This window comes from Lampris incognitus, chromosome 13, assembly GCF_029633865.1.
Source record: "Lampris incognitus isolate fLamInc1 chromosome 13, fLamInc1.hap2, whole genome shotgun sequence".
In the NCBI taxonomy this organism is placed as follows: domain Eukaryota; kingdom Metazoa; phylum Chordata; class Actinopteri; order Lampriformes; family Lampridae; genus Lampris; species Lampris incognitus.
The window spans coordinates 2,085,429-2,101,656 of NC_079223.1; the positions used below are offsets into that span (position 1 = coordinate 2,085,429).

The 16,228-nt window shown below is 50.3% G+C and overlaps 1 protein-coding gene across 6 annotated transcripts in view; it reads right to left on the bottom strand.

The window, feature by feature from the left end:
- Positions 1-16,228, bottom strand: part of LOC130122856 (multimerin-2-like) — a 220,075-nt gene that overhangs the window by 65,640 nt on the left and 138,207 nt on the right. For all 6 annotated transcript variants that reach the window (XM_056291905.1, XM_056291903.1, XM_056291904.1 and 3 more), the window contains one exon: positions 4,685-5,034. In XM_056291905.1, coding sequence (XP_056147880.1) covers positions 4,685-5,034 — 350 coding nt within the window. The remainder of the gene's footprint in view (positions 1-4,684; positions 5,035-16,228) is intronic.

The following is a 16,228-nucleotide window of genomic DNA, read 5'->3' on the forward strand; positions in this document are numbered from 1 at the left end:
TAGCAATGTAAATTTGTTCCATGACTGTGTATAATTTGGCCAAGAGGTGAAATATAAAGAGATAAAAGAAGAGGGCCAAGAACTGAGCTCTGAGGTACGTAATATTTCTCGTCAGAGAATGTTGATGTAATATTACAATTGCAGACACGCATTCTTCCAGATCAGAATCAGAATCATGTTTATTGGCCATGTAGCTTTGCATTACATGGAATTTGACTCTGGTTTTGTGGCTCTCAGTGTACTTAACATAGAATAACAACACTACAACACAACAATTTTCAGACAAGGATTGACAGGCGAAATAAAAGGTGATAAAGTGCAATGATAAAGAGAATATATCAGAGATGCAGATACAGATGTTAGCAGGTTATTTACATATATGCCTGAGGTAGATGTACATGACAGAGTGTACCAGTATAGGTACAATGTACAGTACAGTATATACAACATGTACAGTACAGTATATACAACATGGTTGGATTTATTTGACAGTGTTAAGTGCTCATTTGAATGACAGCCTGCAGAAAGAAACTGTTTATATCTGGTTGTTTTGGGGTACAGTGCTCTGTAGCACCTACCAGAGGAGAGGAGTTGGAACAGATTGTGACCAGAGTGTGATGGGTCTGCAGTGATGTTGCCTGCCCGTTTCCTGAGTCTGGCGGTGTCTAAGTCCTGAATGGGGGCAGTTTGGCACTAATGAATTTCTCTGCAGACCTACCTGTCCATTGTAGTCTGTCCCTGTCCTGTTTGGTGGCCGATCCAAACCAGACAGTGATGGATGTGCAGAGGACAGACTGGATCATTGCAGTGTAGAACTGAATCAGCAGTTCCTGAGGCAGGTTGAATTTCTTGAGCTGGCGGAGAAAGTACATCCTCTGCTGGGCCTTTTTTTTTTGATGATAGTGTCTATGTTGGATGCCCACCTTAGGTCTTGGGAGATTGTGGAACCCAGAAATCTGTAGGTTTTCACCACAGACACTGTACTGTCGAATATGGCGAGGGGGGCAGTGTTGGGGGGCTCCTCCTGAAGTCCACTGTCATCTCCACTGTTTTGAGTGTGTTCAGCTCCAGGTTGTTATGATCACACCAGAGGGCCAGCTGATCAACATCCTGTCTGTAGCAGACTCCTCACCATCCTGGATACGGCCATGGATTGTTGTGTCATCTGCAAACTTGGAGTTTAACAGACGGGTCACCTGAGGTGCAGTCATTTGTGGAGAGGGAGAAGAGTAGAGGGAAGAGCACACATCCCTGGGGGGCACCAGTGTTGATTGTCCGGTTACTGAATATGATTTACCCCAGCCTCACCAGCTGCCTTCTCTCTGCCAGGAAGTTTTGAATCCACTGGCAGATGGGGGCTGGTACAGTGAGCCGGGTGAGTTTGGAGTGGAGGATATCAGGGATGATGGTGTTTAACGCTGAGCCGAAGTCCACAAACAGGACCCTTGCATATGTCCCTGGGGAGTCGAGGTGTTAGAAGATATAGTGCAATCCCATGTTGACTACATCCTCCACTGACCTGTTTGCTTGGTAGGCAAACTGCAGGGGGTCGAGCAGGGGGCCTGTGATTTCCTTCGGGTGGGTCAACATCAGTCTCTCGAAAGATTTCATGACCACAGACGTTAGGGCAACGGGCCTGTATTAATTTAATCCTGTGATACAGGGTTTCTTGGGGGCCGGGATGGTAGTGGCACTCTTGAAGCAGGAGGGGACTTCACACAGCTGCAGTGATCTGTTGAAGACCAGTGGGAAAATGGGGGCCAGCTGGTCAGCACAGATTTTAAGACAGGAGGGTGGGGGTGTCCAGGTGACATGGTGGTTTATTCCGTTGCCTACCAACACAGGGATCACCAGTTCACTTCCCTGTTACCTCCGGCTTGGTTTGGCGTCCGTACAGGCACAATTGGCCATGTCTGTGTGGGGAAACCGGATGTGGGTATGTGTCCTGGTCGCTGCACTAGTGCCCCCTCTGGTCGGTTGGGGCTCCTGTTCAGGGAGGAGGGGGAACTGGGGGAAATAGCGTGATCCTTCCACGTGCTACGTCCCCCTGGCAAAACTCACTGTCAGGTGAAAAGAAGCGGCTGGTGACTCCACATGTATTGGAAGAGACGTGGTAGTCTGCAGCCCTCCCTGGCTCCGCAGAGGGGGGTGGTGCAGCACCCGGGGATGGCTTGGAAGAGTGGGGAAGTTGGCAAAGTACAATTGGGGAGGGGAAAAAAAGACAGGAGTGTGACACGCCATCTGGGCCCTGTGCTTTTCTGGTCTTCTGTCTCTGGAACAGCTGGCGTATGCCCTCAACACAGATCCTGAGTGTGGGTGGTTGTTCGGTGGGGAGGGGAGAGGGGCTGGCAGGGAGTGCAGTTGGTTGTGTGTTGTGGCTGGAGAGGGGGAGGGGTGTGAAAGTTTGCATTTCAAACCTGCAGTAAAACCTTTTAGGTCCTCGGCCAGTTGATGGTTCCCCGCAGTGTGAGGGGATGGTCTCCTGTAGTTGGTAATGTCTTTCAAACCTCTCCAGGCTGATGCTGGGCTGTTGGCAGAAAACCCATCTTTTGACTTCTCAGATTAGCACATTTTGGCTCTCTGATCTCCTTTGTGAGTGTATTTCTGGCTTTGTTGTACCAGATCCTATATCCACTCCTGTAGGCTTCCTCTTTGGCCTGACGAAGCTGCCTGAGTTTAGCTGTGAACCAGGGCTTATTGTTGTTGAAGGTACAGAAGGTTTTGGTGGGAACACATATATCCTCACAAAAGCTGATGTAAGATGTCACAGTGTCAGTAAGTTTGTCCAGGTCTGTAGATGCAGCCTCAGTCGAGGCTGGCCTGCAGCTGTAATTTTGACTCATTGCTCCATTTCCTCACAGTTTGACCCCCAGGCTTTGCAGATGTTGCAGATGTCAGTATACTACATTAGAATCTTTGTAGTATGAAAAATTACAGTGCACTAAAAATAACAGGATTTACACTATTTTCACCAAAAAATCTAAAATGATTTGAGTGGACACTTTTCTGCAATGTGTCTGTGAATGTTCTCCTTCATCCAGGTCGTCATGGTTCTCCAAAGGAGGTGAATCAAGTGCAACTGGACTTGGTATATATCCGTGAAGACGTGTCGCCTCTCATCCAAGAGGCTTCCTCAGTTCCTGCCTTTCTGACTAGACCAAGCTAGTCTGACTGGCTGCTGATGAGGCTCAGTATTTATCCTCTAGGAGTCGTTGTCAGAGCTATTGATATGCGTGGCTCTTTGTGTCCTGATGTTTACCAACGCCCGTCGCTACTGAATAATGAAGTGGAAACTAGCACCCCCAACGACCGTCGCTGCTAAACAAATGCAAATCAATAGCTCCGATAACGACGGGCACGGCCAAACATCGGTACATAAAAGAGCCACGCATATCTATGTCTCTGTTAGCGACGGGCGTTGGTAAACATCAGGACACAAAGAGCCACGGACATCATTAGCTCTGACAACGACTCCTAGAGGATAAATGCTGAGTCTCATCAGCAGCCAGTCAGACTAGCTTGGTCCAGTCAGAAAGGCAGGAACTGAGGAAGCCTCTTGGAGGAGAGGCGACACGTCTTCACGGATATATACCAAGTCCAGCTGCACTTGATTCAACTCCTTTGGATGATTTTCTGCAATTCCATGGCTTTGCGTGGTCACCATGGAGATATACGTTGTTACCATGGAAACAGGACATATGAGCTGTATCCACTTTAAGTCACTTCCACTGGTTCCATCCATCCATTATCCAAGCTGCTTATCCCAACTGGGGTCGTGGGATGTTGGAGCCTATCCCAACAGTCTTTTGGGGGCAGGCAGGGAGACACCCTGGACAGGCCGCCAGACCATCACAGAGCCCACACACACACAGACAGACAGACACACACACACACACACACACCTAGGGACAATTTAGTATGGCTGAGTCACCTGACCTACATGTCTCTGAGTCCCCTGACCTACATGTCTTTGGACTGTGGGAGGAAACCCACGCAGACACGGGGAGAACATGCAAACTCCACATAGAGGACGACCACCAAGGTTGGACTACCCCGGGGCTCGAAACCAGGACCTTCTTGCTGTGAGGCAACCGCGCTAACCACTGTGCCACCGTGCTGCCACTTCCGCTGGTTGATTGAGGATAGTATAATAGATTTATAATGTATACTAAATTTCCATTTTAATTGATATATATCATGTTTCTTTTCGTTCTTGTCATTTCTGTTTAGCTAGCTGAAGACTGTCCACAACGGGGGGGGGGGGGGCTGTTAACGCTTAACGCTCACCTGTTAACCTTCATGAACCAGCAGAACATCTCAAACACTGCGTGTATATAAAAGGAGTGTATACGTATATGAAGTGCACATTTTGCATGCATATATAACGTGCCTTTTTGTCGACCGAATGAAACCGGTGATTTGCAAACACTTCTTGATGAAACACCTCCGACCACAAGTACTTCACATGGACGACACTAGGTGGACGTCACTACAGGAATATGTAACAGCACAACCACTTCCGTTACACACTGCTCTTTAAAAAGTGAACAATCTCCATGTCTGAAGACTGACAAACGAAGAACATTTCATCACCCGTTCAGTCCACGTCTTCACATGCAGCCTACAGCGTGCATGTGGTGTGAAAGGGTTCTTCTTCTCTTGTTTGTGGTTTGAACAGACTGACCTGCAGCAGCTCCTGGCTCTGTTTCAGCTTCATGTCCACCTCCGTTCGGAAGCTGGTCAGATTGTAGTGCAGCATTGCATGCTGGGAGTGGAGTTCGTCCTTCACCACCGGAAACCTCTTGCCAAGTTTGGCATCAATGCGCTCCTGCACTCTTCCCTCCAGCAGCTCCTTCTCCTCATCCTCCTGTTCCTCGCTCCTCAGCTGCGCCACGTCCCGCGACAGCTCCTCCACCTGCCGGCTCAGCTGCTGCAGAGTCCCATTAAAGTGGTCCAGCAGCGGCTGCAGATGAGACATGAAGAGCGCCATCATGTCAGGGAGAGGGAGCGCCGACATCCGCCCCCCCTCTACTCCTACAAAACACAACAGAATCAACATGTGTGTCAGCCACCACGACTCTGAGGAGGTCCACATTAGAACCAGCACAAGTGTACTGGAATCTAACCGGTGTATAATACACGTACATACACAATATACAATAACACACAATATATAATACACATCACACCGTCTGTAGACAACCAGCCATTCATTTCCCGTCTTGGAGACACACTGGTTTCTAGAAGGTCTTCAGAGAATCCACACGATGGCTCTGAGACCTGCTTTTTATACACAATATAATAGTATAATAGAAATAGTCCTTTTGTGTATATAGAACAAGACTTGGACCTTTGATTTCAGCTCATGAAAAATTGAAGGAAAAACAAAACTGTTGCGTTTATATTTTTGTTCAGTATTCATCCCTACATACACACACCTACTTACAAACATACATATACATACATACACACACGTACATACACACACATACCTACTTCCACACACACCTACATACATGAAGATCACGAAAACAAAAAAGAAAAGCCGGGGCCTTAAAGTGAGAATCAGGGAGGCTAAAGATAACTACAGATAACTAAAGGACTAGTATGTCCCGTACAGTACGTTTAAGCCATTGGATGGCTAGAAAAAGGCATGGGAAAGAGAAAAAATAATATTACAAGCAAGCTTGTTATAAGGGAAACATGCTGTTGACAAATCTTTATTTGATGTCTACTCTGGTTTTGAAGAATTGACCATGGCCTAGAGAGAAAGATAGTATCAGAAAAAAAATGGTACAAACCCCAACTCCAGTGAAGTTGGGACGTTGTGTAAAACGTGAATAAAAACAGAGTACAATGATTTGCAAATCCTTTTCGACCTATATTCAATTGAATACACTACAAAGAGAAGATATCTAATGTTCTAACTGATAAACTTTGTTTTTTTGTAAATATTCACTCATTTTGAATTTGATGCCTGCAACACGTTCCAAAGAAGCTGGGACAGGGGCAACAACAGACTGGGAAAGTTGAGGAATGCTCAAAAAAACACCTGTTGGGAACATTCCACAGGTGAACAGGTAAACTGGAAACAGGTGAGTGCCATGATTGGGTATAAAAGGAGCATCCCCGAAAGGCTCAGTCATTCACAAGCAAGGATGGGGCGAGGTTCACCACTTTGTGAACCACTGCGTGAGCAAATGGTGCAACAGTTTAAGAACAACGTACAATTGCAAGGAATTTAAGGATTTCACCATCCTTGCTTGTGAACGACTGAGCCTTTCGGGGATGCTCCTTTTATACCCAATCATGACACTATGAGTGAATACAATAAGTGCTAAGAACAAGTAACAGGGTGGTACTTCTTGAAGAGGTGAGTTTTCAACTTGCGCCGAAATATGGGCGGCGACTCTGCTGTCCTGACATCAGTGTAGAGTTAATTCCACCACTGTGGGGCCAGGACAGAAAGGAGCCGTGACCGGGTCGATTGGCAGCAGGGGCCTCTGAGCGACGGGGCAACCAGGTGTCCCAAGGCAGCAGAGCGACGTGGTCGGGCTGGGGTGTAGGGCTTGACCATGGCCTGGAGATAGGAAGGCACTGTTCCTTTCACTGCCCTGTAGGCTAGCACCAGAGTCTTAAAGTAGATGCCAGCAGCTACTGGGAGCCAGTGTAGGGACATGAGAAGGGGAGTTGTGTGGGAGAACTTAGGGCAGTTGAACACCAGACAAGCTGCAGCTTTCTGAACAAGCTCCAGGGATCTGATGCCCGACGCCGGGGCGCCAGCAAGGAGGGAGTTGCCGTAGTCCAGCCAGGAGATGACCAGAGCCTAGATGAGCACCTGTGCCGTCTCATAGGTGAGGAATGGGAAAATCCTCCTGATTTTATATAGGAGAAAACTGCAGGAGCGAGAAACCGATGTAACGTTTGCAGCAAACGACAGTTGGTCGTCCAGGATCATAACCAGATTCCTCACAGTCCGAGTCGGCGTCACCACGGTGTTGTTAATGGTGATGGCCAGGTCTCGGTGCGGGCAACTTTTCCCCAGGAGGAACATCAGCTCTGTCTTGTCCAGATTGAGCTTCAGGTGGTGTGTCACCGTCCACTCCGAGATGTCAGTCAAGCACGCAGCAATGTGTGTCTCTACTTGTGTGTCAGAGGGAGGAAAGGACAAGATCAGCTGGGTGTCATCAGCATAACAATGGTAAGAGAAGTCATGCGAGTGAATAACAGAACCCAGGGATGTCGTGTACAGGGAGAAAAGGAGAGGACCCAGAACCGAATCTTGTGGGACACCTGTAGTCAGTCTGCGAGGCTCCGACACAGATCCCCTCCATGTCACCTGGTAGGAGCGACCCGTCAGGTAGGATGCAAACATTGAGAGTGCAGAGCCTGTGAAACCCAGCCCCTCGAGGGTAGAGAGGAGGATCTGGTGGTTCACTGTGTCGAATGCAGCTGACAGGTCCAGGAGTATCAGGACAGAGAAGAGAGAGTTTGCTCTCGCAGAGTGCAGCGATTCTGTCACTGCAAGGAGGGCCGTCTCTGTCGAGTGACCCACCCTGAACCCCGACTGGTTGGGGTCCAGGAGGTTGTTCTGGTGGAGGTACAAAGAAAGTTGGTTAAAGACAGCACGTTCGAAAGAAAGGGTAGAAGAGAAACTGGTCTGTAGTTTTTGACATCAGAGGGGTTAAGTGATGGTTTCTTGAGAAGGGGGGTGACTCTAGCAGTCTTGAAGGCAGATGGAAAGGCCTGGAGGGAGGTGTTGATGAGGTGGGTTAGAAAGGGAAGGCGTTCAGGTGCTATAGACTGAAGAAGCGGGGAGGGGACCGGGTCAAGGGAGCATGTGGTGGGGCGACTGGATGTGATGAGGATTAGGACCTCATCGGGGGAGAGGTGAGGGAGGGTGCGATAGTGCCAACAGCACTAACCAGGTGGTGAGAAAAGGAGGATCTGATGTCATTTACCTTCTTGTCAAAGAAGTTAGCGAAGTCATCAGGGAGAAGGGAGGATGTAGGAGGAGGAGGTGGGGGTTGAAGAAATGTAGAGAAGGTTTCAAAGAGTTTCTTATTATTAGAGGCAGAGGATAGGATTTTAGAGCGATAGAAGGCAGCCTTAGCAGCAGAAAGGGAGGAGGAGAAAGTGGAAAGAAGAGACTGGAAGTTGAGAAGGTCCTCTGAGAGTTTGCCTTTTCTCCATTTGCGCTCTGCCACTCTCAGGCTCCGCCTGTCAGTACGTACTGAGTCGGTCAGCCAAGGGGCAGGTGGAGTTGGGCGTGCAGGCCTGGAGGTGAGGGGACAGAGATTGTCCAGAGAAGAGGAGAGGGTAGAGAGAAGAAGATCAGTAGCAGTGTCAGGGGGTAGGAGAGAGAAAGATTCAGGTGCAGGGAGGATAGAGGTAACAGAGGAAGAAAGATCAGTGGCAAGGAGAGAGCGGAGGTGTCTATGGGTGGAAACCATGTGGGTAGGGGAAGGGGCTGAGGGGGGAGAAGAGAGGGAGAGAGAATAAGACATGAAATAGTGGTCAGAGAGCTGGAGGGGAGTAACAGAGAGATTTGAAATAGGACAGTGTCTAGTAAAGATAAGGTCCAGCTGGTTGCCAGCCTTGTGGGTAGGAGGAGAGGCTGAGAGGTGAAGGTCAAAGGAGGAGAGGAAAGAGAGAAGAGGATCTAGCCTTTTAGTGTGGATGTTGAAGTCACCGAGAAGGATAAGTGCAGAGTCATGAACAGGGAAGTGTGAGACAAGTGTGTCAAGCTCCTCCAGAAACTCACCAAGGGGGCCTGGTGGGCGGTACACAACCACAAGGGTGAGTTTGACTGGATAAGAGACAGTAACAGCATGAAATTCAAAAGAGGGTGGAGAAAATTGTGGAATGGAAACAAGAGAGTATTTCCATTTCAGGGAGATCAGCAGGCCAGTACCACCACCTCGCCTTCCAGCTCTGGGAGTGTGAGAAAAAGAGTACACATCAGACAGAGCTGCGGGTGTGGTAGTGTTTTCTGGCATGATCCAGGTCTCAGAGCAAGAAAGGTGAGGGAGAGCAAGGATGCGTAGCCTGAGATAAACTCAGCTTTCAGCACCGCAGACTGGCAATTCCAGAGCCCTCCCTTCACCACTTGCTCAACGCGAGTAGAGAGAGTGGGATAGATGAGATTGGTAGGGTCACAGCATCTAGGAGTGACCCAACGTCTATGCCAACCCCGGGAAGAGGAAAGGACAGGAATGTGAAGGAAACGCATAGTCTATACTAGGTACACAAAATACAGATGACTGACCGGATCTAAAAAGAGCAGTCTGTGCTTGATGAAGTCTTGGCTTGAAAACGTCGCACTTGTCTTTGTTCACTCTAGCCTTCGTTCAATCTAGGCTTGTTTGCCTGTCGCTTCCAAGCAGCAGCAGTGATTTAAAGAACACTGATTGCTAATTGTCTGCCATGAGTGCAGGCCACACCCTTCCCAAAGAGGTACACTGAAAAGAGGTCTATTGCCCAGAAACCGGTCACTTATGTAAAACGCTATCAAACCTCACACAATACTATTAAAACTGCAAACAGCAAGTTACCAAGGAATATATTTATAAGCTAAAAGGATAACTAAGTCACAACAGCTGGGCAACAAGAAATATTTAAGAGCACACTAGGTGAAAAACAGCTACAGCCAGAATAAGTAAATAAGACAAATAAGTAAATAGAATAAGACAGCTACAGCTAGAATAAGATCCCACTAGGAACCAGCAGCAGATGTGTAGAGAAAAGGACTAATACTCAAGCAGCTGGAATAAGACTAGTAGCAACTTGTTAAGCAAGAAAGATGATACTTACTCTATTCTAGATGAACCAGCAATTCAGAATCACTCCAGAAGTTAAGATACACGCATACGCACACACACACACACACACACACACACACACACACACACACACACACACACACACACACACACAGCAGGCTGTTTTCCACAGAAGAATATCAGAGTTCCATCTTTTCCCACAGGCTGCAGTGCGGCGGACTCAGAGGTCATGGAGCAGTGAGGTCATACTGTTACAGGAAGTTTCAGGTCAGCCTGCTGTGAGGGGGCTTAGAGGGGATGTGGTTTACAGGGGATGTGGTTTACAGAGGATGTGGTTTACAGGGGATGTGTGGGGCTTCACATCAGACACACGGCTGCTGACCACCCCGTTGTTTGGGATCAGCTTTACTGGCAGAACATCCCTCTTTCCTTGCACAGCTGTCACAACTGCCTCGCTGATTTGTATTGTGGGGTAGATATGAGTCCAACCAGAACCTGTTCCACACAGTCCAACCAGACCCTGTTCCACACAGTCCAACCAGACCCTGTTCTACACAGTCCAACCAGACCCTGTTCCACACAGTCCAACCAGACCCTGTTCCACACAGTCCAACCAGACCCTGTTCCACAAAGTACACCCAGACCCTGTTCCACACATTCCAACCAGACCCTGTTCCACACAGTCCAACCAGACCCTGTTCCACAAAGTACACCCAGACCCTGTTCCCCACAGTCCAACCAGACCCTGTTCCACACAGTCCAACCACACCCTGTTCCACACAGTCCAACCAGACCCTGTTCCACACATTCCAACCAGACCCTGTTCCACACAGTACAACCACAACCTGTTCCCCACTGTCCAACCACACACTGTTCCCCACAGTCCAACCAGACCCTGTTCTACACAGTCCAACCAGACCCTGTTCCCCACAGTCCAAGCACACCCTGTTCCACACAGTCCAACCAGACCCTGTTCTACACAGTCCAACCAGACCCTGTTCCCCACAGTCCAACCAGACCCTGTTCCACACATTCCAACCAGACCCTGTTCCCCACAGTCCAACCACACCCTGTTCCACACATTCCAACCAGACCCTGTTCCACACAGTCCAACCAGACCCTGTTCCACACATTCCAACCAAACCCTGTTCCACACAGTCCAAACACAAGCTGTTCCCCACAGTCCAACCACATCCTGTTCCCCACAGTCCAACCAGACCCTGTTCCACACATTCCAACCAGACCCTGTTCTACACAGTCCAACCAGACCCTGTTCCACACAGTCCAACTAGACCCTGTTCCACACAGTCCAACCACACCCTGTTCCACAAAGTACACCCAGACCCTGTCCAACACAGTCCAACCAGACCCTGTTCCACACAGTCAAACCAGACCCTTTTCAAAACAGTCCAACCAGACCCTGTTCAACACATTCCAACGAGACCCTGTTCCACAAAGTACACCCAGACCCTGTTCCCCACATTCCAACCAGACCCTGTTCCACACAGTCCAACCAGACCCTGTTCCACACATTCCAACCAGACCCTGTTCCACAAAGTACACCCAGACCCTGTTCCCCACAGTCCAACCAGACCCTGTTCCACAAAGTACACCCAGACCCTGTTCCCCACAGTCCAACCAGACCCTGTTCCTTAAAGTACACCCAGACCCTGTTCCCCACAGTCCGACCAGACCCTGTTCCACAAAGTACACCCAGACCCTGTTCCACACATTCCAACCAGACCCTGTTCAACACTCCAACCAGACCCTGTTCCATACAGTCCAACCAGACCCTGTTCATCACATTCCAACCAGACCCTGTTCCACAAAGTACAACCAGACCCTGTTCCCCAGAGTCCAACCAGACCCTGTTCCACACATTCCAACCAGACCCTGTTCCACACATTCCAACCAGACCCTGTTCCCCACAGTCCAACCAGACCCTGTTCCACACATTCCAACCAGACCCTGTTCCCCACAGTCCAACCAGACCCTGTTCCACACATTCCAACCAGACCCTGTTCCCCACAGTCCAACCACACCCTGTTCCACACATTCCAACCAGACCCTGTTCTACACAGTCCAACCAGACCCTGTTCCACACATTCCAACCAGACCCTGTTCCACACATTCCAACCAGACCCTGTTCCACACAGTCAAACCACACCCTGTTCCCCACGGTCCAACCACACCCTGTTCCCCACAGTCCAACCAGACCCTGTTCCATACAGTCCAACCAGACCCTGTTCATCACATTCCAACCAGACCCTGTTCCTCAAAGTACAACCAGACCCTGTTCCCCACAGTCCAACCAGACCCTGTTCCACACATTCCAACCAGACCCTGTTCCACACATTCCAATCAGACCCTGTTCCCCACAGTCCAACCAGACCCTGTTCCACACATTCCAACCAGACCCTGTTCCCCACAGTCCAACCAGACCCTGTTCCACACATTCCAACCAGACCCTGTTCCCCACAGTCCAACCAGACCCTGTTCCACACATTCCAACCAGACCCTGTTCCCCACAGTCCAACCACACCCTGTTCCACACATTCCAACCAGACCCTGTTCTACACAGTCCAACCAGACCCTGTTCCACACATTCCAACCAGACCCTGTTCCACACATTCCAACCAGACCCTGTTCCACACAGTCCAACCACACCCTGTTCCCCACGGTCCAACCACACCCTGTTCCACACAGTCCAACCACAACCTGTTCCCCACAGTCCAACCACACCCTGTTCCCCACAGTCCAACCAGACCCTGTTCCACACATTCCAACCAGACCCTGTTCTACACAGTCCAACCAGACCCTGTTCCACACAGTCCAACCAGACCCTGTTCCACACAGTCCAACCACACCCTGTTCCACAAAGTACACCCAGACCCTGTTCAACACAGTCCAACCAGACCCTGTTCCACACAGTCAAACCAGACCCTTTTCAAAACAGTCCAACCAGACCCTGTTCAACACATTCCAACGAGACCCTGTTCCACAAAGTACACCCAGACCCTGTTCCCCACATTCCTACCAGACCCTGTTCCACACAGTCCAACCAGACCCTGTTCCACACATTCCAACCAGACTCTGTTCGACAAAGTACACCCAGACCCTGTTCCCCACAGTCCAACCAGACCCTGTTCCACAAAGTACACCCAGACCCTGTTCCCCACAGTCCAACCAGACCCTGTTCCTTAAAGTACACCAAGACCCTGTTCCCCACAGTCCGACCAGACCCTGTTCCACAAAGTACACCCAGACCCTGTTCCACACATTCCAACCAGACCCTGTTCTACACTCCAACCAGACCCTGTTCCATACAGTCCAACCAGACCCTGTTCATCACATTCCAACCAGACCCTGTTCCACAAAGTACAACCAGACCCTGTTCCCCACAGTCCAACCAGACCCTGTTCCACACATTCCAACCAGACCCTGTTCCACACATTCCAACCAGACCCTGTTCCCCACAGTCCAACCAGACCCTGTTCCACACATTCCAACCAGACCCTGTTCCCCACAGTCCAACCAGACCCTGTTCCACACATTCCAACCAGACCCTGTTCCCCACAGTCCAACCACACCCTGTTCCACACATTCCAACCAGACCCTGTTCTACACAGTCCAACCAGACCCTGTTCCACACATTCCAACCGGACCCTGTTCCACACATTCCAACCAGACCCTGTTCCACACAGTCAAACGACACCCTGTTCCCCACGGTCCAACCACACCCTGTTCCCCACAGTCCAACCAGACCCTGTTCCATACAGTCCAACCAGACCCTGTTCATCACATTCCAACCAGACCCTGTTCCTCAAAGTACAACCAGACCCTGTTCCCCACAGTCCAACCAGACCCTGTTCCACACATTCCAACCAGACCCTGTTCCACACAGTCCAACCACACCCTGTTCCCCACGGTCCAACCACACCCTGTTCCCCACAGTCCAACCAGACCCTGTTCCACACATTCCAACCAGACCCTGTTCTACACAGTCCAACCAGACCCTGTTCCACACAGCCCAACCACACCCTGTTCCACACAGTCCAACCACACCCTGTTCCCCACGGTCCAACCAGACCCTGTTCCACACATTCCAACCAGACCCTGTTCCACACAGTCCAACCACACCCTGTTCCCCAAAGTCCAACCAGACCCTGTTCCACAAAGTACACCCAGACCCTGTTCCCCACAGTCCAACCAGACCCTGTTCCATACCGTCCAACCAGACCCTGTTCCCCACAGTCCAACCAGACCCTGTTCCACAAAGTACAACAGACCCTGTTCCACACATTCCAACCAGACCCTGTTCAACACATTCCAACCAGACCCTGTTCAACACAGCCCAACCAGACCCTGTTCCACACAGTCCAACCAGACCCTGTTCCACACAGTCCAACCAGACCCTTTTCAAAACAGTCCAACCAGACCCTGTTCAACACATTCCAACCAGACCCTGTTCCACACAGTCCAACCACAACCTATTCCCCACAGTCCAACCACACCCTGTTCCTCACAGTCCAACCAGACCCTGTTCCACACATTCCAACCAGACCCTGTTCTAGACAGTCCAACCAGACCCTGTTCCACACAGTCCAAACAGTCCCTGTTCCACACAGTCCAACCACACCCTGTTCCACAAAGTACACCCAGACCCTGTTCCACACATTCCAACCAGACCCTGTTCCACACAGTCCAACCACACCCCTTTCCCACACAGTCCAACCAGACCCTGTTCCACAAAGTACACCCAGACCCTGTTCCCCACAGTCCAACCAGACCCTGTTCCAAAAAGTACACCCAGACCCTGTTCCCCACAGTCCAACCAGACCCTGTTCCACAAAGTACACCCAGACTCTGTTCCCCACAGTCCAACCAGACCCTGTTCCACAAAGTACAACAGACCCTGTTTCACACATTCCAACCAGACCCTGTTCAACACATTCCAACCAGACCCTGTTCAACACAGTCCAACCAGACCCTGTTCCACACAGTCAAACCAGACCCTTTGCAAAACAGTCCAACCAGACCCTGTTCAACACATTCCAACCAGACCCTGTTCCACAAAGTACACCCAGACCCTGTTCCCCACAGTCCAACCAGACCCTGTTCCACACATTCCAACCAGACCCTGTTCCACACATTCCAACCAGACCCTGTTCCCCACAGTCCAACCAGACCCTGTTCCACACATTCCAACCAGACCCTGTTCCCCACAGTCCAACCAGACCCTGTTCCACACATTCCAACCAGACCCTGTTCCCCACAGTCCAACCAGACCCTGTTCCACACATTCCAACCAGACCCTGTTCCCCACAGTCCAACCACACCCTGTTCCACACATTCCAACCAGACCCTGTTCCCCACAGTCCAACCACACCCTGTTCCACACATTCCAACCAGACCCTGTTCCACACAGTCCAACCACACCCTGTTCCACACATTCCAACCAGACCCTGTTCCACACATTCCAACCAGACCCTGTTCCACAAAGTACACCCAGACCCTGTTCCCCACGGTCCAACCAGACCCTGTTCCACAAAGTACACCCAGACCCTGTTCCACACATTCCAACCAGACCCTGTTCCACAAAGTACAACTAGACCCTGTTCCCCACAGTCCAACCAGACCCTGTTCCACAAAGTACACCCAGACCCTGTTCTCAACAGTCCAACCAGACCCTGTTCCACAAAGTACACCCAGACCCTGTTCCACACATTCCAACCAGACCCTGTTCAACACATTCCAACCAGACCCTGTTCAACACAGTCCAACCAGACCCTGTTCCACACAGTCCAACCAGACCCTTTTCAAAACAGTCCAACCAGACCCTGTTCAACACATTCCAACCAGACCCTGTTCCACAAAGTACACCCAGACCCTGTTCCCCACATTCCAACCAGACCCTGTTCCACACAGTCCAACCAGACCCTGTTCCACACATTCCAACCAGACCCTGTTCCACACATTCCAACCAGACCCTGTTCCACACAGTCCAACCACACCCTGTTCCCCACAGTCCAACCACACCCTGTTCCACACATTCCAACCAGACCCTGTTCCACACAGTCCAACCACACCCTGTTCCACACATTCCAACCAGACCCTGTTCCACACATTCCAACCAGACCCTGTTCCACAAAGTACACCCAGACCCTGTTCCCCACGGTCCGACCAGACCCTGTTCCACAAAGTACACCCAGACCCTGTTCCACACATTCCAACCAGACCCTGTTCCACAAAGTACAACTAGACCCTGTTCCCCACAGTCCAACCAGACCCTGTTCCACAAAGTACACCCAGACCCTGTTCTCAACAGTCCAACCAGACCCTGTTCCACAAAGTACACCCAGACCCTGTTCCACACATTCCAACCAGACCCTGTTCAACACATTCCAACCAGACCCTGTTCAACACAGTCCAACCAGACCCTGTTC